This window comes from Vipera ursinii, assembly GCF_947247035.1.
Source record: "Vipera ursinii genome assembly, chromosome: 1".
Taxonomy (NCBI): domain Eukaryota; kingdom Metazoa; phylum Chordata; class Lepidosauria; order Squamata; family Viperidae; genus Vipera; species Vipera ursinii.
Genome location: NC_139512.1, coordinates 29,117,454 through 29,145,058, shown reverse-complemented (window position 1 = coordinate 29,145,058; position 27,605 = coordinate 29,117,454). Strand labels below are relative to the sequence as shown.

Sequence of the window (27,605 nt, the reverse complement as noted above, 5' to 3'; positions counted from 1 at the left end):
TGTAAGACAAGCTACATTAAAAGAGCTTCAATCTGCTTTTACTTTGAACCTTCTCAGCATTCAGGAATGTTAAGATCATTTCTACAAAGCTGTGGATTCTGCAGTAAAGTTGTATGAGGCCTTGTCAATTTGAACTACAAGTAGTCCTCATCTTACAACCAAATTTGAGCCCCAAATTTCTGTTGCTAAGTGAGACAGTTGCTAAGTTAGTTTTGCCCCATTTTATGATCTTTCTTGACACAGTTGTTAAATGAATTGCAGCAATTGTTAAGTTAGTGGCATGGTTGTTAAGTGAATTTGGCTTCCCCATTGACTTTGCTTGTCAGAAGGGGGCGAAAGGAGATCATGTGACACCCAGGACACCGTTGCCAAGTGTCTGAATTTTGATCAGGTGACCACAGGGATGCTGAAACAGTCATAAGTGTGAAAAAATGGTCATAAGTCAGTGCCCTTGTAACTTCAAACGTTCACTAAACAAACTGTTGTAAGTCAAGGACTGCCTGTATCTTGATATTTCTAAAGTGCCCAATAACTCAGCAATGTAAATCAATTTGAAGTATTAGGTAGAAAATAAAATATAAAATATAATCAATATTAATAATACTATACATAGTCATGACAGAAATAACAGTGATGATTGTCATCGGCAGATAAAGTTAACTTCTTTTAAGCTTTCTGGGTAAATTGAAGGGCACTATATTTTTGGAGAAACAGATTTGGTATTTGCATCTCTATAAGTTAATAAGCATATGAAAAATATATATCCACTTTAAATTGCCTTTGGTCTGGAGCAACATATATGCTCCTCTGTACTGCTCCCTACTGTGTTGGCATGCCAAAACCCTGCCCTTGATATTCCCCGCCTCCTTGCTCCAGACAGTCCATCTGCTGATTGTTTTCCTCTTTCTTTCAGCAGAAGCATCTGGCTGGTTAATTCTGAGGGGCTCTTGGGCAGCTGCACTGCCTTGCTTTTAACACAGGCAGGGGATGGGCTTTTCCATTTATTGTTTTCAAACAATAGGCTTTTGTTGGAGATTTCATTTTAGGGTCAGGGATATCGGTAGGAAAGAAAATGGGCCATGCTAATTATCAATTTTTTGCACCTAAAACTTGGTATGGTTAACTTAATTTGAGAGATTGATGCATGGTTATTTATTTATTTATTTAATAGTGTCTTGTTTTTCAGAATAACAGACTCATCACAATATAAATTTGGGGATCAGACTTTTATTCTAACTTTTGCCATTAATTCACTGAATATTCATGCACCAGGCTAAGCTGTAATTAGTTCTAAGTATGATCACCAAGCTACCCATATCCCACAGATGAGAGGGTGGGCTACCAGCAGATGGCTTTATACAACATGTAGAGTTCAATGTCATGCTGGATTATGATTAAGATAAACTAAGTTGTAACATCCCATGATTACTGATTATAAAGTCCTTCCTCCTTAACTATAATCAGACCCATGATTTGAAAAGTCACATTAAGCAAAACCCTGTGTCGGACAACATATGAAGCCAAATCATGGCATTGTTTCGTTTAATAATTGCAAAAGCAGACCTCATCTGGCCTTGGGCCAACAATAATTTCTCACTTCTGAACCAATTTTCTGTATAGTGGGCAAAATGACAGCATATATTTAATCTAGAACAGGGGTCCTCAACCTTGTTGGCAACTTTAAGATTGGTGGACCAGTCTTAAAGTTGCCAAGTCCACCAGTCTTAAAGTTGCAAAAGATTGGAGACCCCTGGTCTAGAATCTAAAGCAAAAAAATGTTAAAGCAGGACAAATATCAACCAATAAGTTTAGATTCAAATTGGCTAAAATTAAAACATATTAAAGTTAGTTAATTGTTCATGTTAGACTTGGATATGAAAAAGGAACCTAGAAAGGATTAACTGATCCCAGCTAAACATGTATTATGATTGTAGCCATGCAGTTAAATCCAGCATATTTATACAAGGTAAGGCCTACTGCAATTTAAATACACCAGTTTCTTTCAAGGGAGATTTTAAAAATGTTAAAAAGCAATAAAACAGCAAAACAGTAATATTAGCAGCGAGCAGACAGTGCTGAGGAGGGAACTCCACCAATAGGATCTCATTGCCTCAGATTAGAATTTGGGGATGATTTCTGAAAATTACTGCTTAGCATGGCATTCCTGATCTTTGAAAAATGTAACACACAGCTGTGAGGTGCATAAGATTTAAGAACTGCACCGTTGGGTAACCGAAGAAAATGTGTAATCATGCCTTATGTTTGAAACCTCCATCTACAACAGGCAGAACAAAGTCGAGTTTGAAGAATTTCAAAAAGAGGCATCTTTAGAAAAATGTAGAAAACCACGCAGTAAAAAAAAATATAAGGGATAACCATCTACTCTCTGCTCTGCTTTGCCCTTCTGTTATGGGTCATTTCAGATCACTTTGAGCAAAGATAGTCAGTGTTGCTAGTCTACTTCTAGAACACCATCTCTTTCAATCAGAAGTTTCTCTAAAGCGCCCTATTGCTCAAAACTTTTAAAGCTTGGGAACACTGTGGCCACAAATGGCGAAAGGAGTTTTTTTTTTCCTTTACAGCCACCAAAAAGCTACATTTGCTTACAGTATTGTTTAGAAAACCACAGGGCTTTAAATCCTTCAAGCTTATCTTCTGTTCCTTTTACACAAAACTTGAGGAGCCTTCTTCACGTTGCCTTGCAATGCCTGATCTCAAACATCAGCGTGTCCAAATAAACTACTTACTCTGAGGCAGAGCTCTTCCCACTGGCTGTGCAAACGTTCAATTTGTTCTGTCAGCACCATCATATCTTCTGTGAGGATAAATTGAGTCAGTTCAACCGTTTGGGCATCAAGTTCTTTTGCATTTTGGCTCCAGTTGGTGAGTGATTTCTCCAGTACCTGCATGGAAAACACCAAGGGGAAAACAACAGGCCATTCAGAGCTAGCTCCTGGGGGAGGGGGGTGGGTGAGCGTGTGTGCACGCATGCCTGCCTCTGCATTCGCTTTTCTACAAACCTTTTGGTTAATCTTGTGATTGGTCTGTACAAGAGGGAAGGGAAAGGAGGACAGCAATTTGCTTGTGTGTGTGTGTGTGTGTGTGTGTGTGTCGACTTTTTTTTTGGTTGATTGGATGCTGTTTAAAATTAAGGAAGGCAGCTGGAGAGAAGAGGAAATGGGTCATTTTCAAATACTGAGCACACAGAAAGTTCCCCTGAATTCCCCAAACTCTTAAAAATGTATAGTGTTATAAAGCTTTACTTAAGGTGCAACATGACTTCTGTGAGGATTTTTTTTCTTGCTGAATAAGTGTAACAAAGTTACTCTTCTAGCATTTAAAAATTGAGGGAGTTTATTTGTTTATCTGGAAAAACATTCATTGTGATTAATAGTGTTTATTCCCAACTAAAAGTAAGTCAAAGAAAGCCAGGGTAAAATAATTTGAAATGGTCAGCTGAAATTCAAGGGGATTGATTTCCAAACAAATCTAGCTACCTAGATAGTTGCACAATTACTTTTGCACTGCTGCTGACCAAGTCTCATTTCATATAATTCACTAACACCAAAATGAACAACATGAACCATTTGACTGAATAGCAACTTTAAAGGTTTCTTGTCAATTTTTTAAAAAGTGCTATGTCACATTGATCATTTTTCAATTAATAATACAGCAGGTAAGCTTTTTAAGACTCAGGGACCAGAAATCTCACTAGAGGCAGACAATCTCACCTTCTTTGTTCAGTACGACAGCTTGTTTCTGAACTGAAGAACTGTTATCTTCTCCTCAATTTGGAGAGAATGTCTCCGTTACTCCCCCATTAATTTCAGAACTGTTCCATTTGCACTAATCCAGCATTCTAATTCAGCTTTGAATTTGTTTTAAAACAGGGGTCCCCAACCCCCAGTCTGTGGACCTGCACTGATCTGCAGCATGTCATCAACCGGCCGTGCAAAAAAGCGAAGCCCCATCCGCGGCATGCAGGCAGTGCACAAAACCACACCCCTCCGGTCCACGGAAATACCTTTCTCCACAGAACTAGTCCCTGGTGCCCAAAAGGCTGGGGCCGCTGTTTTAGAACATCAAGAATTGTTGTGCAGGTACAGTATATCTTGAATTTGTCAGTGAAAAATATTAAAACTGATGTTCCTCAAACTGCTTCAGATCTTGGCTTTCGTAAACATACCTTTACTTGTTCCATGGTTGCTGGCAATGCATCATGTTCTATAGGAAGAGGTTTGCTTATGCTTCCTTTGAGCTCTAGTAAAACATGGCCTAGATCCTTCACTTGCCTTTCACATTTCTTCCAGGTCTGTAATTTCAAAGAAGAATAATGAGTTCACGATGAGTAACAAATATTGTTTAATAGGTAGAAGTATTGCTGCTATCAGATAACCTCCAATACATTTTGGATTCTCCTTATAACACAGAGGAAGAAAAATAGTATCCACAAAGATTCTTTATCTCTTATTATCTGCATATAGCTAATGTATGCATTCTAAGCTTCTCAAAATTTTGCATTGATTTGCAAATATGCTATTCTTTGAGATTTATGTTAGAAAAATCTTAATAATGAAAGAGAATTTTACGGTAGAACTAATTATTAAGAGACGTATGCAATTGCCTTTCATTGGATGTATGCAAGTAGATGCTAGATATCCGGATGCTTTTATTTGGATATCTACACAAAGCAGGTGGCAAACTCATTGGCTTCAATGGTTCCTTCCAATTCTATGATCTCAAGAATAAGCGAAACAACAAGAGCAATTTGGAGGCAGAACTTCTTTTTGCCTCAAAAACAAACAATATTTAAGCAACCAGACTAGCATTAGCTAGACACAATAACAATGCTCAGAGTTACCAATCTAGTAGTATTTTTCTACAATCACAGATGATCTTTGAAAGAATCACTAATTAAGTATTTACTGTACTGCAGTTCTAAATTAAAACAGGACCACAAGATCCTAGACAAAAATTATATAGAACAAAATTGACATCTAAATTAAAAAAATAATTAAATCCCCAATAAATCTATCACCTTATCTCTGTCCTATAGAAAAAATACTTCCCAAATAATAACTGCAACAGCCAATGTAAAAGAAGCTATGGAACGCAATTCCATTTTAAAGCATTTTCTATATAGTCAAAAGAATATAAGTTCAGTCTCTAGCAGCAGTACATCCAAGAATTAGGTAGCAAGAGACAGAAACAAGCCCCGAGATTTTCTGGATCGGATTGATATATGAACTGCAGTAAGTAATGGCAAATTCACACAAAAAGATGAATTCTAGACCCAATTGGTTCATTATAGAATAAAGATAACTGATTTATGCAAGATACCTGTATGGTGCCCTGAAATTGCCTGGTAATCTTCTCCAGCTGAAGTTGTGTGTCGTCCCAATTATCTCGCAACTTATTCATCTCCAGCTGCATGGCAGCTTTTGCTTCAGGGGCTACCATGCCAAGTAACTTTTCCCCAGTATCCAAGGCTAAAGAATATCTGGTTTGCCACCTCTTTTGAAGTATTTCCTTATCCTACCAAGAAAGCAAATAAACTCAGATTGTTATCATTACATAAAATATAAATCATTGTTACAGTTAAAAGATCAGTAGTTAGGGTATTGAAAGGATACAGACAGAGATGCAAAAGAATATCTACAGAACTACTGGAAACAAAATCTCCTTAAGCATTACTTGAATAATTTTAGTAGAAATATGCCTTTTCATATTACTACAGATTTTACAGCATTAATGCCACTTCTGATATGGTCCTGGGAACTGAAAGTAATTAAAAATATTTTTAAAATGCAGTCCTTGGCCAAAAAAAAAATGTTTAGCCACCTCTGGTTAGCATTATGCCTGAATGAAAGACATACTGATCCCCCCAGAAATCTATTATTATCACAATTCCACAGGAGGGAGAAAGAAGCTGAGATGACAGCTGCTAATATAAGGCTCTTATACTGCTTTAGCCAAGTCTTTACACCCATGTTTAAGGATGTATTACCCCAAAAATGTATGATTTGGGGGACAAGAAAGATTCAACATATAATATGTGATGACTAGCACACTTCAGGAAAGCACCAATTTCATTTTTTAAATTGTACTGAAATTGTACTGAAGCTGCTTAAAACACAAAAAATAATTAATATATTTTAAAAATGTATCAATACACAAGCCCATTCTATAGTCAACAATATTAAAATAAAATTTCTAGGGTCAGTTCAGTAAAAAAAATCAACATTTGGAATTATAAATAATTATAATTCAACATTAAGTTACAATTATTATTAATCTAATTTGAACCTACAATTTATACCAGAAAGAAATATGAGTGAGGTACATGAGTATGAAATGCAATTTCTGGATCATGAGACCCTGTGTGCAGTGATTTATGCTCTGGTCATCTCTTGTTTGGATTATTAGAACACACTCTACATGGGGCTATTCTTGAAGAGTATTCAGAAGCTGCAGTTGGTCCAGAATGCAGCAGCACAGAAAGGTCTGGAAGCCTCTAGGGTGGCACATGTACCCTACTGTTACTGGAGCTGCATGGGCTGCCAGTTTGCTTCCAGGTCCAATTCAAGATGTTGGTCATCACCTTTATGGCATTGGTCCTGATTACCTGAAGAAGCATCTCACCATGATGGAATTGGCCCATTCCACTTGTTCTGGCAGAAGGAGGCTATTGTGGGTCCCATCAGCCAAGAAATTTCAGCTGGTGGGGTCCAGAAGAGGAGTCCTTTCATGCCACAGCCTTCTTGCTTTGGAACATCTTGCCACTGGAGGTGAGATCTACCCCCACCATTTTGGTCTTCAGGAAGACCCTTAAAACCTGGTTCTGCCAGATGGCATGTGGTCCTGAAGCTGTAGGCTGTAGGTGGTTGATGCAGTGACAGAGAAGGTACTACCCCTGCTCTACTCCAAATCCATGGTCTTTTAGTCTGTGTTTAATCTGTTGTCATTTTAATATGCTTTTATATTGTTTTTATATCTCTGTTTTATTACATTATAAGCCACCGAGAGTTGCCTCGAATAGTCAGATGGGCAGCATATACATTTAATAAATAAATAAATCTGAACTGTGGGACACATCTAACTAGGTTTACCCTATTTAATTTTTCAAGAAATGTGCTAATGCAGTCTATTGTTGATTTCTCTGATTCTCTGATAGCAAGTGGGAGGTCTAACCTTGAATGTGTGATTCAGGTTCCTAATTTGATCCAAGCGATACTTGTCCTGGCTCTTCACAGCAGCTATGTATCTGTTTGTGTCCATGAGGAATTTTGTGAGATCCTGCAGTAAGGTTGTGAATTTTTGCCACTGCTTTACAAGGCTGTCAATGTCACTCTTTTTCCGATGAGCCATCCGCACTACACTCTGCCACTGCTCCTTCAGCAGAGTGATCCTGGAGATAAACTCAGTTCTAAAGTAACCAGAGTGATATGTTAATACAGTATCATGTACTACCATCACATTGTAGACATATGGCATTAGGTCCAGCGTGGTATTTAGCAGGTACCCTATGTCACTATAGCATACAGCCATCTAAGAGTGCTGAATCCCCTCCAGGTTGCTGTACACTGCAGTTGTGTATACACAGATAAGGAGGTTGAAACTGTAAAAGTGTGTTACTAAAATGCCCCCCTTATACACTATAGCAAATTAAACTTACACTACCCATTCTTAGAAAATCTGGTTCTTTTATAGCCACGAGATAACCATTCTCCTTCTTTCCAACCAATTTTCAGAAGAAGGTTGCAAACATTTTATCAATAGCTCTGGCTTATAGAAGCTATCTAATACATAGTTTCAGGCTTGTGTTTTTTACACACATACACAAACACAATTTGATGTATTTTTAGTTATTGGTCTTGGACTGTAAATAAATTGAACTGAACTGCAGTGTTATTTTTAACAGGCACAGGCAGCTAAGTGTCCTCCAGATGTTTTGGATTTCAGCTCCCATATGTACACCGTAACTTATGAAATTGGTGACCCATAGAAAAGCTGACTTTCCTACCTCATTATAAGGAAGAAGAGCTGCTGAAAACTTAGTAACAATTATACTGATTTATAGAAAAATCAGAAAGGGTCTGTCAGCTATTTGGAAATTCTGGGCATTGTAGCTCTGACAATCTAAAGTTAACTGCTTTGGAAAAGACTGATTAAGTTTAATGTGAATATACAGAAGTGGAGACATTCATTCTAAATGTTGAAATTCAGTGGGTCTAGCATCCAGGTAAGCAGGCATAGGAAATTACAGACTTGAAAAAATAGAAGTTGTTATATAGAATATTGCAGAACAACACTGATGAACAGAGGATGCTGGACGGGCTCTGCAGTTCTCTGTCCTACTATGGGCATTAGATGCACTGGATATCACTTAAGCCTAAAATCATGTCTGAATTTCTGTCTTTGGCTTTGCCAATTGTTCCATATCTATTCATTTATACAGGTAGTCCTCCTATTTGAGCCTGGAATTACACTCATAAGTCATTAAGTGGATCATCATATGACTGTGCCCAATTTATGATCTTTTTTGTGGTGATTGTTAAGTGAATCCCTGGGATCATTAAGCAAATGTGATTGATAAGTGAATCCATTGAGCAATGGGCGCTGCCAGAAAAGGGAAATAAATGCTGGTTCTGGCAACAGAAGTTGTGAGTTGCAGTCACAGGACTGCAGGACTCAGTAAACAGCTGTAGATGTGGGCTGGCTACCAAGTGCAATCATGTGACTGAGGACAGGGGAGGGGGCATTGGAAGTTCAAATCTAGGTCCTAAGTAGCGCCTGAGAAGTCCATGATAAAAATTGGAGTGATTGCTGAGCAACTGGTCATAAGTTGAGAACTATCTGTAGTGACAGCTTTAACTTTTCTAAAAACGATTGGCGCTTGGGTTCACATCATTCCTACTGAAAGCCATAAAAACCAAGGTGTGCACCATCAAGTCATATATTTTACCTGTTTTCTGCTTCTCCTGATTCCAACATGTGCAAAGCTTTTGACACAAGACAACTGAAAATTTGCTGATTAATGGAAATCTCTGCTTGTAATATCTGTAAGTAATGAATAACATTTAATCATTGTTTTAATTCAATGAACTGAAAGAATATCAGCTGTGGCAAGAATATGACTGCAGAGCTGATACTGAAAATACCAAACTCCCAATTCTTTGGATCAAGGCCAAACATCTGAAAACATCACCTCATATTCTTTCTGGTGTTCTTGCAGTTTTTCAAGTGTACCCGGCATGTTCTCTTTCAGGCTCTCTTTCATTTTCTCTAGAAACTGCACCCAATTCTGACATTGCTGAAGAAATTTCTTGTCATCTGATTGATGCTTCTGCAGTTCACTGCAATTAAAACAAAAGAAATCAAATGAAATCAAATCAGACTTAGTTGGGTGTTAAACTAAGTATGACTAACTTAAATCTTACAGGTTTCAAGAGTTGTACTTGTTGTAGATCAACATTATTATCCATGATCCTGTAGACAAATCTTTACCATAGTCTTCCTTTACTTGGCATTTTCCCAATGACATAGATTATAATTCTTCTCACTTCCAGCCATTATCAGTTGTAGTCCACCATATTTAACAGGGCATAACGTAGTGAAAAACTGACTGAGAAATAAGACTGTAAATCTAATTTGAAACTTAAAGCAACCAGTGAGGAAGAACAGCTCGGAAACTGCTAGAAGTTAGGCAGTGGAACTAGCCAACAGTTTACATCAGAGATTCCACATATTTGAGGGTGAAAACATTGATAGCATATTATGGACACTTTAAGGAAATAGCTACTATGAAGGAGGAGAGCTGTCCATAATCAAAATGGCGACTATAAAGGATATGACCAGTCATAAAAATGAGTTTATTAAAAGGCAAATTAGTGAACTGGTTTTCTCTGCTACACTCTGTAGTTCCCAGGGATATGTATGATCAAATTCCACCTTACCTTTGTTTTGGGATGTACATAGAGATACATTCATAAACAAAGACTGAGAGCTAAGAAATTCATTTATTTATTTGGCTTACAGATCCTGTACAGAATTCTCTGCATGCAGCATGCCAGCTTCCCATTAATGTTTTAAAATTAAACAAAATCTGTGAAAAGTTCAAAGGTGGAAGGTAGAAGGGTCATTCAAAAGATTAGTATCCATGGCAAGCTGAAAACACCTGACTTGGATGAGCTTAAAGGAGCTAATATCATGGACCATGAGGCTTATCAATGGTTGCTGATCATGACATCTATGTAACTTTTACAGATTGTACTTCTCTAAGTACATGAAGATGGGAGACACACAGCAAGGAAAAGGTCCACAACACCTAGTCTGCTACCTTCTAGCATGGGAGCTCTGAAGAAGAATTTGGTTACCCAGTTTTGGATTCAGATTAAATTATCCCACTCTCTGATAAACTCTTTTTATAACTTGAATGTCTTCATTTTCAATGTTCTCTTATGCAGAGCTTTTCAATCAGTGGTATGGGTACCACCTGTGGTACATTGGCACCTGGCAGGTGGTACGCAACCATCCTAGAAAAGTGGTAGCGGGGGAGGGGAATGAGCTGAACTGGTGGCAGCACTGCACAAGCCTGATTGAGAGACAGCTGGAGCTGCAGGGCTGTCAGGGCTCAGCGGAAGCGCCAGGATCAGCGCTTCTTCAGGGCTGTCAGGATTCAGTGGAAGCGCCAGGTTCAGCACCAGGCTCCAGCTGGAACTCAGTGCTGATCCTGGCGCTTCTGAACCCAGAAGAAGCGCCGATCAGCTGGAATGTTGCAGCATTTCCAGGGTCTTGTGATTTACATTCAGATGCTTGGCAACTGATTCATATTTATGATGATCACAGTGTCCCAGGGTCATGTGAAGTGACCAAAACCTGCTACAACCACCCAGCAGATGGGGGGGGAATAAAACCCAAACACCCCACACCCCACACCTGCTGCCAATCCTCAACCTCGGACAGGAGGAAGAGCGCCGCCGGTCGGGCAGGCAGGTGTCTTGCTCGGCTGTGGCTTGGGGGGCACTTTTTCAGTTCCATTGTAAGTTTGAACAGTCACTAAGTGAACTATTGTAAGTCAAGGACTACCTGTACTTCATCACTTATCCTTTTTTTTTGACACCTTGCTAGGCGACTGATGGTACTCAGATGTTGCCATAACCTAAAAGTGGTACAATGGGTGAAAAGGTTGAAAAGCCCTGCTCTTATGTACTCACTAGCATTTGCATATTATTAAAAATTTCTTTCAACTCACTGGGTTGCAGTTCATATATTCAAAAGCAGATTCCAAAAATCCTACCTCATGGAACTATCCCACGAGTGTTGTATGGAAAGATTACTACACTAAATGATGAATAAGGCTGCTTATAGAAAATAGCTGTGAAAGAAAACATCGCATATGCAATACAGTTTAGTCACAGAGCTTTCGAGACTTTATTCACTTTGGGTGCCCAAAGGCTACAAATAAAGTGACTTAAGCTACTGTGATGGAGTTACATCATAATATGAGAAAAAGTCCTCTTTACCTGCATTGCTCCAGAACTAAAGCAGTTTTCTGAGTCCACTGCCGATTAAGGTTTTGTAATCTCTTTACAGTGAAGTCACAGAGTGGCAATCTAAAACTGACTTCATTCAGTCTCTCCATTTCAGGAGACAAAGATGTGAGACTCAATAACTGGCTCTGAAAAGAACAAATAAATTAAATACTAGAAAATCATGTTTGTTTGATTTCTTGCAAACATTACCCAATAGAGCCAATCACTTCTTTGACTTATAACGAGGAGCAAAAATCTCCAGGTCTCTCTATACAATGTTGCATACCATAGAAATTAGCATAATAACTATCAATTAATGGGGCACGTTTTCAAACTAGTTTGTAATACCACAGAACTTCCTTTCCCTTTTAGCCCAAGAGCTCCTTTTCCCCCCTTAGTTTTTTAGAACTAATAACCTTTCATTATTTACTGGAAATTCATTAAACAGCACCTGGAGCAATGCCATACATTTGGAACTAAATAATTCTGAACCCAGGAATTTGAATATTTCAACAGAATATTCACTATTTCTGCACAAAATAAAGAAATCCAAAACTTATTTTCATGTCAAAAGTCAAAAATTCTTGCTCAACATCAAGATTTACTATCTGGCCGTTCCTACACAATGTAGAGCTTATATTATAATTATTAGACATTTATATCTTGCTTTCCTTCAGAATAGTTCAGAATGGTAGTCAAAAATTGGCCTATATTATGCTAATTTGGTTAATCATATCGTCACAACTGGCCACAATTGAGCTTTGTACATCGGAATTGTTGAATTACATGTCCCAGACAGAATCCCTTCTATGTAAACTCCCTTTCAGAGTTACAGAATATAGGAAAACATGTCTCACAAGGAACTATAGCTACATGATATTATTCTGTTCTCTGTCAGGTAGCAATTTATGAGTCAGAAAGACTTCTGGGTAAAGATACAAAAGATGTTTCACATTCAACCATTCCATGTGTCAACTCTACAACAAACCTGGGTGCAGCCATTTTACTCATTCTAGGTTGTACCAAGAATGGGAGAGGGTATGGAGGAATTCTACTAGTCTAAAAATTTTACTGTCCCATGGGAACCAAGGTCATTTCTGTCTGTTAGATGGGGAGGGGGCATGAGCATTTGGTTAGAAAGCCCGCCAAACTCTTCTATTGGGGAACATAGCTGATTGCATAGCATTGGGATGGGAAGTTCAACTTTGTATTATCTCTCTTTGAAGGGAAGTTCAGACTTGGTGCTGATACTATGTAAGCAATAAACATGTTCTTTGAGGAAATCTCAAGCCTCGGAGTTCTGACTTCTTTGGTCTTGTCTATTGGAACCTTGACACTATGGCTGGGACCCCTAGTTTGGCATGTTCCGTGTGCAGATAAAAAGTGAAACCTGCATAATCCAATCTGGGCAAGGAAACAAACACATGTTTAGATACAAATGGTATGATTGCAATTGGGAGTGGGAAAAAGATAAGGAAACTGGAGGCGGTGTACCAAAAAAAGGAAGGGACGGGGAAGATTTGGATGAAGGAAAGATGGGCTGGTTAGAAGGGAAGGTACTGGGAAGACTAGGAGCAGGCTGGGGCAAAAACAATGTAGAAGAGAATAGGAGAGAGGAGTCAGGTGCATCACCCCTCTGTAAAATGTTTTATTTTCCTGGGCTCCAAGATCACCGCAGATGGGGACTACAGCCAAGAAATTAAAAGATGCTTGCTCCTGAGGAGGAAACCTATGGCAAATCTAGACAGCATACTAAAAAGCAGAGACATCACCCTGCCAACAAAAGTGTGTATAGTCAAGGACATGGTTTTCCCAGTTGCAATGTATGGATGTGAAAGTTGGACCATAAGAAAGGCTGAGCGCCAAAGAATTGAGGCCTTTGAACTATGGTGCTGGAGAAGACTCCTGCGACTCCCTTGGACTGCAAGGCGATCAAACCGGTCAGTCCTAGAGGAGATCAACCCTGACTGCTCTTTTGAAGGCCAGATCCTGAAGCTAAAACTCAAATACTTTGGCCACCTAATGAGAAGGAAGGACTCACTGGAGAAGAGCCTAATGCTGGGAAAGATTGAGGGCAATAGAAGAAGGGGAGGACAGAGAATGAGGTGGCTGGATGGAGTCACTGAAGCAGTAGGAGTGAGCTTAAATGGACTCCAGAAGATGGTAGAGGACAGGAAGGCCTGGAGGAACGTTGTCCATGGGGTCGCGATGGGTCGGACACGACTTCACAACTATCAACAACAAGATGTTGATCTGAGACTGGAGTACATATGGATATCTTAAAGCATTCATGTAACAGCTAGAATTCCAATCCATAATATAGAATGCAAAAGGTGCACCTCAGAGGAAGCAGGCAGTTTGCCCTGCATCCCCCTTAGCCCTCTTCCATGTGTTTTTTAGGGTTAGAGTTTTTAAATAATAAACCTCCTGAATTTTTTTATATCTCTTGAATTTTTCCTCCGCAAATGGCTCTATTTTTACAGGGTGGCCATCAACATATTGTACAAAGCATGTTACAGCCCTTGAAGTGACAGAAGATGTTTACCTCACTATAAAGAGAAGATTGCTTAATAAAATAAGGGACCTCACACCCAGATGCTATGGAAGAACATTTCACTATCTAAAATACTTATTATTATCAAGAGATAATAAGGTCAATGTTTACAAACTTTGTTTGAACACTGGTGTCTTTGAAAGGTTTTGCAACTTCTGATTATACCATACTGCCTAGGGTCAATGGGAGTTAGAGTTCAAAACATGTCACTGCCTTAATTGTCATAATTGTTTGCATACTACTATAAACACAGGCTTACCATGAGTAGCTCCAAATTTTTATTGTTTTCACATGAATTGTGCAGTATTTCTGTGGAATTTTTAACATGGTTTTCCAGTTTTTCTAAGGAATCCCCAAAATTCTCCAGTTGTAAAAGACCATACTGAGGGAAGAAAGAATTATGAAATACTGATATTCTATCCGATTTAACATATAGTTTCAAAATATAGTTTTCCTGAAAAAATGGCAGATAACTAAGTATAATAGGCTGTGGCTGTACCTGCCATTTGACTTTTTATCTTTTTTTAAAAAAAAACCTCATTATTAGTAGCTAGCTTGCTATAAATCCCATATTTATTTCCAAAGGATGGCTTCTTGAAAAAATATAAATATAAATGAGCAGCGACAGCACAGAATACATTCTCAAAAATCCAGGAGTGGCCCATTATACCAAAAAACATGGGAACCCAGATATATAAATGAAAAGTATTTTCTAAATATAACATTCAGGATAATTATACAACTTCCCACTCTCTGCTGAAAATGCTTATATCAAGCAATTAACAGTACTTGATAAACATCTGCTTTCATCTGTAGCATCTTTTCCAGATAGGAGATCCTTTGAAGTGGCTGGGGTTTTTCCTGAAGAAGGTTCTGTGTCTCCGGTTCAGTCAACTGAGTTAAACTATCGCTTGATTCAGAAGCCTGAAGATAATATTCTTTGATGTCTTGAAGGCCAAGTTGCAGTCTCTAAAAACAAAGGAATTATGCCTTAAGAGAAGCAATCCGAGACTCCAGAACTAAGATTCTACCTGCCAGATAACAAGGAGGCACTGGAAGAGCCAATTATTAGTTATCTAATTCATGAAATTGCTCACAGACTTACCTGAAGTACCTTAAAACACCATTCAAACTATAAAATGTAAGAGCCACCATTTGCAAACCAACCAAAGCACTGAAGAGCCATGCTCTCCTGTCTTAAGCACCTTAGTTGTAGTAGAGGGTAAAGTTGAACAAAACTACTATATCTCCTGAAAGCTAGTAAGAAGGTCTTCACATAAATCCTAGAACAGGGGTCCCAAACCTGTGGGCCATGGCCCGCTATTGGGCTGTGGCCTCTTGTCCACTGGGCCACAAAACAGGCTGGCCATTGAGTGCATGTGTGTATGCACTCACCCCCATTTGCGTTAGCACTGCCACTATGCAAACGGGGCACTGTGTGGTGAAAACAGGGCACCATGCCTTGAAAACAGAGCAATGGGGCAGTGTTAGCGCCCGCATGGCAAAAACAGGGCAGTGCTAGTGCGTGTCACGCAGGCACTAGCACCGCCTCTTTTGCATCACACATGCTCGTGGCCCCATTTGTGTGTGTACGCACACGTGCAAGTAAAATGCTTCCCCCTCCCTTTCCCTCTGGTCTGCCAACTGAGAAAGGTGGGACACCTCTGATCTAAAAGACTAGCCAGAATGATGAGGCCCCAGATCGTTAATCCTGAACATTGTTGGGATGCTTAATTCCCTTTCACTTTCTGACTATATGATGAGCAATACAAAGAAAATTAAGAAAACTGTAGCTTGGTAGGTCTATTTTATGGAAAGGGAGGGGGAAATGCAGTTGAGGAGCACCTCATCCAAGGTGTATAATTTAATACCATTTCCATTTAACACCAGCTACCTAAAAATCATGCCTTTGAGAATGAGAATCACAGCTTTGTAGTTAATGGGCATCAAATAAGTAGAAAATGCTAATTTACTACCATTAAGAACAAATTTTGCCAATAGGACTAATGCTTGCCTGGCTTCCTAAGTCTTTTTTCCCTTGTCACTGCTGCTTTTCAGGCTAAATGAGTTCCTTGCTCTAAAGGGGTCCATTTTAATTTCTTCACATTAGGCTTCCTGAGCAATTTATTAAAGCCACATACACTTTTCTAACCATTTGCAAAAATGCAGAGAACTTTACCCTAAATCCTCAACCTCAGCTAAAACTGTTAGCACAGGGAAAAAGAAGATTAGGCTTAAAAGCACAACAAGTGGTCCGACAGATTCTTAACAGTCATTCACAACTGAAAAGAAAATGAAAAAAGAATCATCCCCATCCATTAGGGTTCTTCTTTAGAATTACTCTTTATAAAAGAAGAATTGTTTAGCTCTCCACTGCTATTTTTTGTTAGGTTGTGGGGTGGAGGGATGACTATTAACACCAGATGGCTTTACCAATTGCTTCTTGTTTGACAAAATTATCTTTTTTTTAACTGTTGTCCAGTGTCATGGAATTATATTGTAGAAAGCTGCTTCTATATTATTATAACACAGCAGAAGCATTTCTACTGCTGTGTTACTACTTTTTACAGTATTACTGAAGAAAATTCTGAAATATTTTCCTCTACAATATAGATTTGTTAAATTGATATAAAATGCAGTTGGGCTGGCTCTGATCCTGCAAATACTGATGTACACTGTTTTTTTTTAGTTCAAGGGTCAGGATGAAACTGGAATAATTATTCAACTGGCAAAATTATTCAACTGGTTGACTCAAGGATTGGATCTTGGAGTCCTAGTGGACAATCACTTAAATATGAGCCAGCAGTGTGCTGCAGCTGCCAAAGAAGCCAACACAGTGCTGGGCTGCATTAACAGAGGGGTAGAATCAAGATCACATGAAGTACTAATACCACTTTACAATGCTTTGGTAAGGCCACACCTGGAATACTGCATCCAGTTTTGGTCACCACGATTTAAAAAAGATGTCGAGACTCTAGAAAGAGTACAGAGAAGAGCAACAAAGATGATTGGGGGACTGGAGGCTAAAACATAGGCAACGGTTGCTGGAATTGGGTATGTGTAGTTTAACGAAGAGAAGGGTGGGGGGGTGACATGATAGCAGTATGCCAATATCTCAGGGGCTGCCACAAAGAAGAGGGAGTCAAGCTATTCTCTAAAGCACCTGAAAGCAGGATAAGAAGCAACGGATGGAAACTAGTCAAGGAGAGAAGCAACCTAGAACTAAGGAGAAACTTCCTGACAGTTAAAACAGTTAACCAGTGGAACAACCTGCCTCAGAAGTGGTGAATGCTCCAACACTGGAAGTTTTTAAGAAGAGACTGGACAGCCATTTGTCTGAAATGGTATAAGGTTTCCTGCCTGAGCAGGGGGTTGAACTAGATGACTCCAAGATCCCTTCCAACATCATCATCATCATCATCATCATCATCATCATCATTATTATTATTATTATTATTATTATTATTATTAACCAATATGAGCTGACTCAAGGATTGGATCTAAGACATTTTGGGTATAAAAACACAGCTGTTTTGTTGTTGAGCTTTAATTTTCTTTGAATCACCTTGTAGAGATAAATTATAATGAAGATTTTTAATAACAAACAAATGGGTTTTGTTTCCTTCACCATGCTTTAATATCATCAGTATTTGACTGAGGGTAGTGCTGGTGATGGGTGAGTGGTATTTTGTATCCCAAAAGTGAATTTACAGTTTTGCAAAGTTAATAACAAAATAAGACCACAAAAGGATAGTAAGCTGTGATTTGTGATCTTCCTGGATAGAATTCTTCATATAAAAATTTAAATTGCCTGGGGGAAGTCTACAGGACAAATGGAAGCTTCAGTTTTGATCAAATCCTGTTTGGGGGCCTGTTTTGCTGTTGAAACAAAGCAACAAACAACATTCCAATAAATTTCAAATTAAGATATTTGGTACCTATGGACAGTCAGGTTTAGGTATACGCTGGGAAAATCCTCTAAACCTGTTAGCTTTACAAATGCAACTAGCTGGTTACTTTGAAACATAGAAGGCTGGATTAGAAACTCCCTAACTTTAGCCTTAAGATAGCTGGCAGGAAAGCAGGTTTTCAGTGGAAAAAGTACAATTTCTGTATGCAAATTTTTGATTTTCATGGAAGAGGCACTTGGGTGGGGTCAATGAGCTCCAGGACTCCAACTGGCTGCTACAGAACAGGACTGAATGCCTCTTGTGGCTGCTGGAGAGAGCAGAGCCAAAGTTTTCTCTTTTTTGGTTCCAGTAAAACATTAACCTGCTGGGGGATACCTACAAGGTAGATATTCCTACCAACAACCTCTGCCATCTACATCAGTCTGTCTTTACCACCATGAATGTTGGAGAGCATTGTTGCAGTCTCAAAAGTTATAGAGATTACACTGGTGCTAACTTGATATCTGTGATGAGCAGGCAGCAAGGGACTCAGACCTGGGAGGGACATAAGAGGGAGGCAGCAGAGAAGGTGAAGACTCTCCTTCCCTGCTCCTCACTCCTCCCCCAAAAAGCGGACACTGCTGTTCCTGCCGTTGTGTGAGGGCAGCAATCTTACTGGCCTCTTTTTCAAGTCAGGGGAAAAGGAGCATTGGCTTCTTCTTATAGTCTTCCATTCTTACTTTTATATTCTCTGCCATCTCCTTAAGAAAATCCCTTGTGCAGCTTGAAAGTGTATCAGACATCAACTGGGAATCACACTGCTCTTCGAATTTGTCTAGTTTTGCTGAAACCTCTGTATGGAATTCCCACAAATGCAAATGTGTGTGAGCCTTTTGTAGTTCCTCTTCAATATTTTTGTTTATCAATAACCACCTATAAAAATAAAGATGTAAAAATGAAATACAAGAGCAAGCAATTTACTCAGCATTATTAGTATTTTAGTATATATTAGTATATTAGAAAACAAAACCCTCTGATTTGTTTGTAATGATAGAATTAAGCAATTTGTTCTGGAGGTTGAAAATATTTCTACTTAAACTCAAATAAGCTGTAAGGTCTCTTTGCAGGAAGAATGCCTTTCAGAGAGAAACTTCCATTTCCAAGGGAGATACATTTTTCCTGCCCCCAATGTCTTTCCCATTTCTCCTATGATGCTTCTGGTCAAATTGGAGGCAATGGTGGAACAAGCACAGGATTTCTTCCCACCCTACCAGTCTTGTGCAGGAAACCCAACCAACACTGTTGCAGCTCTTGCCTCCTGAACCCAATGATAGTTCCAAAGAGGATTTTCTCAACTCTCAGCTTATCAACAAGCTGTCTCATGAGAGGGTTGGTGTGGTGTGCCCATCTTAAAGGAGTCAGTGGTGCACCTTTTCTTTAACTGAACAATATTCAATCTGTCTGCAACCTTCTCTTCTTGAAGCAGATCGTTGAGAGGTTGGTGGAGCTTCGGTTGCATAGAACCCTGAAGAAAAATGATTATCAGGACCATTTTCAGTCTGGCTTTAAGTTTGGGTATGGGACTGAAACCACACTGGTTGTGTTTGAGCATAAACTTCTGGCGAGGCCAAGAACAGTGTTCTGCTATTTCTTGAATTCTGGGCAGCTTTCAATGGCATTTATCTCTACTCAGAGCATCTAATTTACTTCTGGGTACAATCCAAGGTATTGGTTGGAACTGGGAGCAAGCGACTAAGTGCACGCCAGATACTTTGAGTGGTATGGTGTGAATTGACTGAATTTACTTGTGCCACAGAAAATGAGTGAGATCGGCAACTCTGAAACTTCTTTTGCAATCTTTTTCATATTTCTATTTGGAATTAAAGCAATGGTAGTAGACTAAATCCTTAGTTTAAGGTACCACCAGATACTCTTTTTTTTTCTTACATTTTCTTATTTTTCTGACCAGGAAGGCTATTATTGCAAAAAATATTGCAAAAAATTAGATAAATAGCTGTGATCAGTACAACAGTGTCCAATGTGCAGAGCAAATGAAAGCAATTCACACAATCACTTTGTCCCTAAAAGGTAAGGATGACCAATTTAAAACCATCCTAATGATCTCCTATATAAATTAAGCAGTATCTTATGTCTGCCGGCAATAACTGCAATTGTATTTGCCAGAAATAATTTTTTGAAGTCAAACTTCTAAATGGTGAAAGGAAAAAAAAAAGTATTGTACCTTGTGCATGCCTCTTTGTGTTTTTGTTCAATAATCTCCGAGAATGAGGGATCACACACTTTCTTCAGGTTATCAGCAGCAGTCTGGAACCTAGCCCAGATTTCTTTGTTTTCCTCAGCTTTATCTTGAAGAGACTGTGGAAAGAAATACCACTTAATTAGTTACAAATGTGATGATGCTTAAGGAGATGGCTATTGGTACACTACACTACCTTATATCCATCCTTCTAAAACAGCATATTTTCACCAATTTAGCAGGATGTGGGTTGTGACAAGGTTGCCATAGGCAAACATGCTTTTCTAGATTGGCAAAAGGTGTGTGGGGTGGCATCTTCCAGACTCACTCTTCCTTTCAGGAGGCTTGGAAAACAGAAAGATCCTCTCACCTCCTGAGCCTTTTGGGCTTAGAAACATAGCGAGAAAACTCACTAACTTTTTACAAAGAATATGTGCTGATAGTCCTCAGACTAATGGGAGTACAATTTTCATTACAGATTAATTTTCCAGAGCTCTCTACAGATAAACCCTGAAGGATCCTGTTCATGCTCCCTCTCATATTGCTTATTGTACATCATTTTCTCTTTTTCCAAGTTGGAGGAAATTGTAGTTGGTTGATATATTTCATCTGTAAAATCATGATTTATGCTTTCTACACCAAGCAGGATCAAGCACCAGGATTTGTTCTTGATGTTCATTCTCTGGTTTTTAGGGCTTGCATAAATCAACCTGCTATTTCATTTCAAACTGGAGAAATACAGTATGTGGGAGGAACAGCATATGGGCCCAGGATATCTGTTATGATTCAATCATGTGCCACATACTCATTTGGCACTAATATCTAGAGTAGCTCCTTATTTTAAAGAAGGAATATTGTGGAACCATGGAGTTCAACACACTGGTCTTTGTGAAACATACCTGGAGATCTTCCACTTGCTTTTTCAGTGAGATCACTGTAATGAAAGGATTCTTGCTATGCTCCAGGCAATACACAGCATTTGCAAGCATCAGCCTGATTTCATCCCAAGCTTCATCATAACTCTTCCAGCACTCTAAAGCAGACTCTGTAGAAGACTTTAGCTGTGCAACCTGCAAACATACAAGCCTGTGCTTAAAAAGGATGTATATGAAATTACTTACTAGGACATTTGAAAACTGCTCAAGAGACACCCCCTGTTGTTTTTTTATTACATCATTTTCTTTCTAATACACGCTGGATAAAAAAACCCTCTAAGTATTTATTTAATAATGTAATATATAAATGGTTTCAGGAGTACTAGTACATGCTTCAAATAAAATGTTCAAGGGAAAAAATCACGGATCTGTATAAGAGACTGAAGTATTAGAATAATTTTCATTATCAATTTAATTTGAGGACAAAGTCCTGTTGTGCTTGTAGAGTTCATTCCAGCATGCTTGGTTAGAGGAAGACGTATAGGAATAAATGCACTGGTTTCACTCTCTTGAATGCTGACATCTCAGCAGGAAAACTCACAAATTCAGAAATGCCTACAGAGTTTTAAACTGCAGAAGGAACAGACAACTCAGCTGCAAGTTCTTGTTCCGTAAAAGCTGAAAATTTCTATTAAACAGGCCTGGGTTTCTATTATTTCAAAGATTTGTTATAAACTATCTGCAGCTAAGCAGCTTCTACAGAACTTTGGCAGTTATTATACCAAGTATAATGAATTAATGGCTGAATTTGGAGACATAATCTGGGTTTCATATTTCACTTTTGCCAGGATAGCCCAAGTGCAAATAGTCTGATTTTATAATGCTTTTCACATTTCATGATGTGCTAGACAAAATCTGTTATCTTTTGACTTTTCCAGTAACAGAAGGTCCGTAGTGGATTATGTTCTCTTGGAACTGAGATCTCAGTAAAGACTGACGTTTAGGACATGTCAAAACTTATAAATTTAGACATCTGTCAAAAATATCCAATAGCCACAGAAGTTTTGTTATTTACTTATTGGCCTATTATTCTAAAAGCTTTTAAAATCAGATATGGAATACAGAAGATGAGCATAGCATTTACTCCTTCAGTCTTTTAGTTCTACTGGAACCTCAGGTCATCCAATGAACTAATAGGAGGATCAAGTCTTTTTTTTTTCCCCAGACAATCTATAATAATCTTGTGGAATTCACTGCCCTCCATCAACTAAGAAATGCCAAAACAATCAGGCACTTTTATGGAAGATAAACAATCAGTAGCAGCTATTCATGATGACATATCATTAACTTCACTATTAGACTGTACTGGTTGGTCTTTGATCACAATAAAAATAACTGATGTTCTTTTACAGTATTAGGGAAAATATATTTAAGTCCCAGTTTCTGAGGAGAAATGGATCTTCCCTGGCTCCCATTTATTGTTGGTTAATTTCTGCCTAATCACTAAAGGAGAAAAGATGGTAAAATGCAACATATTTCAAGCTTCTATGTTAGGTCATCTAAGTTGACTTCTTGATTAATTTAAATTTCTGAGATCTAGTAGGATAAGACATATATTTCACAGAAAATATCATAGTTTTAATTTCTAACAATCTTAAAAGAAAATCACCCTCTCAATTCTGGACATGTGAGTGGGTAGGAAAACTGCTTTTAACTATTAGCAAAGGAAATACCCTTTTTCTTTCAGACCCACTATAACAACATCTGCAATCATCTATAAACATTTGCATATTAACTTTCTCTTAAACAGAGGTTTATTTAAGTAGAAGAGAGCATTTCAGATATAAGATATAAGTGGAAGTCTAAAATGAAGAAAGAGTGGGCGATACTTTTGAATCCAAATGATTGCAGACAGGCAGCAGAACTATTCATACAAAAGACTGAACTGCACACAAAAACCTGAGAGTCTTCAATCCAAACTATACATTGTACTTATCTATTTTTGTTTTCTTTATACATATTTTCAGAACATAGATATCTCATGTTGCCTTCAAGGACCCTATCCTCATGTATAATGGTTTCAAATCCTAGCTTGGAAAGAAATCACTGGGTGACATTTAAGAAGCCACTAATTCTTCTTCATAGCCAAAAATCAAAATAACAACCTGATTGATAATGCTAATTCTCATTTCATCCAAACTGGTGGTTGTGAACACTATTTTCTTGGCAGAACCAGCACAATCCTCTAAAGCTGTGGGATTATTTTGCAGTTGATCCACTTCCTTAGACTTCATAGGAAGCTGATATTCTAACACCTGATAAATAGTCATAAGAGAAAGATATTATTCTTTAAGTACAATTTAGGGGGAAAAAAAATCAACATTTAACATTAGAATATAATAGGGCATATTTTCTAAAGATCAACGCCAAGCAGTATGGTAAATTAAATGGAAGACAAGTTTTTCTTAAATACTTAAGAACAACATAGGCATAGTCCAATTGGATCAAAACAAGTCTCATAGTAGTCCAGTCTTTTATTTCTCAGTTGCTAGCCAGATATCTTATAAACAGGAGATGAAGACATACCTCTTTTCTATCACTGTCCCCTACATTTTGCATTTGGAGACACGCTGATCAGCCAGCCAGACAGGTATAAAGGTATGGAGATATACAGTAGATATATAGATATAGATATAAAGGTATGTATGTATGTGTGTATGTATCCAATCCACCATTAAAACTGTGTAACATACCGGGTCAATACCATGTAATTCTACAGATTAATAATGCATTGCATCAATAAATGCTCTCTTTTGCCTGTTCTAAATCTTTTCCAGTCTGTTTCATTGGATAGGTTGAGAAAGAGACAAGTTTTGTTTACTTACCCACTTTCTTTAGGCTTTGTACACATTGATCATATACCTCCTGTCTTAGCATCTTTTTCTAACCTGAAGAGTTCCAGGCAGTGTTTTGTCATAAGGTAGGCCATCAATAACTTAGCTTGTCCTTTTCTGTACTTTTTTCCAATTTTATATCCTTTCCAAATGCATACACAGTGTTCCAAATGGAGACAGATTGTGCATTTGTATAAAGGAATTTCAGCATTACCAATTTTATTTTCAATCTTTTCCCAAATGATCCCTAACATGGAATTTGCCTTTTTCATACTGAACAGTGTTTCAAAATTCTTATTTATCTTTGGCTCCAATATTTTCCCAGATTAGATATAGACAGCTCAGCATATACGAAATCCAGGGGAAGGGGAGGTTTAGTTTCAAAGTGCAACTTAACTGCCACTTAGGTGACTATTAATTCATTGTAATAAGCTCCTTATATTGTCACAATCACGCTTTTATTATTTAGTATTTTATTATAATAATCAAATTTGCATGAAGATAACTTATGAGCAAACTAAAAAAACACTGGTGTCATTAGAGATATTTAAGGCAGGGATCTCCATCTGCAAAGTTTAGATATCTTTTGATTTCATCTGGCATTAGGAAATCTAAGTTAGAAAAGCTACGTGCATAATTTTATGAGCAAAGAATAATATTAGAAGAATGTTTGCATGATACTTGTCCCCCCAATCAGAGGCACCAGTATCTTTTATGTAAATTAAGTACAAAATCCAAATTAAGTAATTCACGTAGGCCATGATCTTACTTTTTTAAATATAAACTGTGATATATACTGTATGCTTATTTATAAATGTGGCTAAGTTTGAGGTGGGGAAATATCTCTTGTTCATTTTTGAAGTTTTCTTCCAAAATCTTGAAAAATTCTTCTTGGTTTTATTTAACATCTCGGTTTCCCTTCTTCTATCCCCTGGTGTGTGTACCTGCTCACTAAGAGAGTTTCAATCTGTCTCTTATTTATTTACAAAGCTTCTTACTGGCTAGTTGGAATGAATCTCCATCTCTCAGCTAGAAAAATGAAGATGCTCCAGAGCTCAATAAAACATTGCAGAGAATAAATAGCAAAATTACTGTTACTTTTCAGTTTGACTATAGTAGAGGAATGGGGTAACCATAGCAATAAAGCAAAAAATAAATGTTGCACCTTGTAAGAGGAAGGAGTCAAGAAAGACATAGCAAATATGATTTGCCACTATTAATTTGAGAATAACACAATCTTCCTCAACATGGTATCCTCTAGATCAGGGGTGTCAAACTGCCAGCCCGCAGGCCGGAGCGTCATGGAGAAACCGCGCCCATCCCATTGCCGGCAATGGGAAAAAGTTCTGATATGTCATGCGACGTCACGTGAGGTCGCGAGTTTGACATGTCTGCTCTAGATGTATTAGGGTCAAAAGAATTTTTGCTCCAGGTTTTGCTATGAGAATCTCTCTGTGGTTTCGTCAATGAGCCACAGAGCTGCTCAGAGAAAGCCAATGTAATATACAAGATAAGCTACTGGACTAGGATGATGTGACAGCCACCAACCTAAAGGAGGTTAAAACAAATTCATTCAAGGTACGGCCATCAATAGTTACTATTCTTGAAGAGTCTAGATTACACCCAGTATTTGCAATAGTCATGGGAATTTGGGACTTTTGTATATGCTTCTGCCCAGCCAGAATGTGAAACACAAAACTGGTCTTTTGTCTGATCCAGTAGGTCTCTTTTTATATCATTACATTCTCAGATATAAAAGAAACAGAATAATGTATTAGCAGCATACTAGTTCTTCTACAAACCTCTGTATAACTCCATTCAGGAGCTTAAAGAACATGTGGAACAAGATGATTCTGTAAATCCATCTGCCCTCCAGTTCCATCTGAGTCAAAAAGAGACCCTAACTAATTCTACTGGAAGCTGAGGAAGGCCCCAGGAGAAAGAAGTTCCATTTCCTGCATCTTTTCCCTGGCACATGCAATTTACAGCTACATCAGGTGGAAAAACAGGACAGACCCTTTTGATAGGCAGTTCTACAAAATTATTTTTTAGATTTTTTTTCTACACCAAACTGTCTCCCGGAGGGACCATTCTATAGATCCATCTGTATGAGCAGACCTGTTGAGTTTATTTCCCTCCTTTGTTTTCCATTGTGACCTGTTTTTATTAGGTCATATTTGAATGGACTGCATTTATTAATGGTTGTGGACAATTATTGTGTTATTTTTTTAATTTGAAGGATAAATTCGCATATATTGTCCTGAACATATAGGAAGACAGATAGGATTAAACTGTTGAAGATCATCAACAAAATTAATTTGACATTTCAAATGTCATGAAATAATGTACATTTACCTTGCAGTCTTTTAATGTGCCCTGTGCAAGAAGAGAACTTGCTGGGTTCTTCAAATGTTCTAGCCTTCTGCTTTGTGCTTCTAGCCAGCTGCCCAAGGATTGTGCTTTGTTTTCATTTTTAACAACAGATTCCAAAATGTGCTCCAACTCCTTTATCTGTATAGAGGACAATTTGTAATTATTTGCAAAATTAAGGAAGGAGACATGTTTTTAGTTTATGGCGATAAGCAGAGAAGAATATTATCCTCATTTTCTAGAAAGCACCTCATATTTTAGTTTATTGTTGCAGCAGAGTTTCTGGACTCAGATATAACAGAAGAAAGCTTCAGACCACCTACAAATAGCAACTTTAAGGATCAATCTACTGTACTTAATTGGAAATGTAAAGAGAACATGGTTGTGTTGTCACTGTATTATCCCTATCCTTTGGCTGGCTGCTGAGACAGTAGGACAACATAAACCAAAATAGGTATAAGGTAGGCTTACTGAGGTCTATGGATTAGAGAAGGAAAATGAGAACTAAATCTATATTTGCTTTCGTTCGTGCTGCCTTGTTTGCTACCTAATCAATGATGCAGATCTGAACAGCATCAGACCTTGCAGATGGGACAGGAAGGCCACCACGATAAGACTTCTGTCCGGTGAGCAGCAGTGAATGTAGGCAAATCACAAATTGGGTGGAGATGACTTGCATGGACCTGATTTCTCCACCTGCAGTCTTTCCAAGTAGGACCCCACTCCCATTCTGAAGAGTTCTCTGCAGCACAGAGAACAAAGCAATGAAGCTGTAGTGGATGGGTGATCTTCCACTAGGCACATCTGAAGTTGACTCAAATTCTCTGCAAAAGGTTTTAAAGGACATTCAAACCTTTTCATTCAAAGTCCCTTGCAAATGGTGCCAATTCATATTCAATTCCCCGAGACATTCTGCAAATGACGTCCTCTCGTAACGCTTGCTTTCAACATCACAAGGTGTCAACTGTAGTAGTGACTGGTTCACATAATCAACTATCCATTGTTTAAAGTTCATTTCCATCACATATTCCTAGAAAAGTAATATACAACTCTGTCAAAAAAAGCATGTTTTCTATGCAGCAAATACAGCTTTGTTCCTTTATAACTGTTTCTGCTGTGACAACAGGATAGATGCACAGAGTTATAATAACTCATAATTGTATGGCCAAGTCCCTTGCTCATAGTTAAAGAGCATAATGATCATGGGCACTTAAAAAGTGTAACTCCCTAT

The 27,605-nt window shown here is 38.2% G+C and overlaps 1 protein-coding gene across 13 annotated transcripts in view; it reads right to left on the bottom strand.

Annotated features, from left to right (window-relative positions):
* The window catches only part of SYNE2 (spectrin repeat containing nuclear envelope protein 2), a 244,648-nt gene that overhangs the window by 30,956 nt on the left and 186,087 nt on the right, over window positions 1-27,605 (bottom strand). For all 13 annotated transcript variants that reach the window (XM_083350942.1, XM_083350953.1, XM_083350943.1 and 10 more), the window contains 15 exons: window positions 27,228-27,404; window positions 26,360-26,515; window positions 23,276-23,425; window positions 21,135-21,305; window positions 20,221-20,354; window positions 18,719-18,911; window positions 14,878-15,057; window positions 14,348-14,470; window positions 11,526-11,680; window positions 9,209-9,356; window positions 8,966-9,060; window positions 7,192-7,426; window positions 5,341-5,535; window positions 4,187-4,312; window positions 2,748-2,903 (listed from right to left, as the gene is read on the bottom strand). In XM_083350942.1, the coding sequence (XP_083207068.1) occupies window positions 2,748-2,903; window positions 4,187-4,312; window positions 5,341-5,535; window positions 7,192-7,426; window positions 8,966-9,060; window positions 9,209-9,356; window positions 11,526-11,680; window positions 14,348-14,470; window positions 14,878-15,057; window positions 18,719-18,911; window positions 20,221-20,354; window positions 21,135-21,305; window positions 23,276-23,425; window positions 26,360-26,515; window positions 27,228-27,404 (2,394 nt within the window). The remainder of the gene's footprint in view (window positions 1-2,747; window positions 2,904-4,186; window positions 4,313-5,340; window positions 5,536-7,191; window positions 7,427-8,965; window positions 9,061-9,208; window positions 9,357-11,525; window positions 11,681-14,347; window positions 14,471-14,877; window positions 15,058-18,718; window positions 18,912-20,220; window positions 20,355-21,134; window positions 21,306-23,275; window positions 23,426-26,359; window positions 26,516-27,227; window positions 27,405-27,605) is intronic.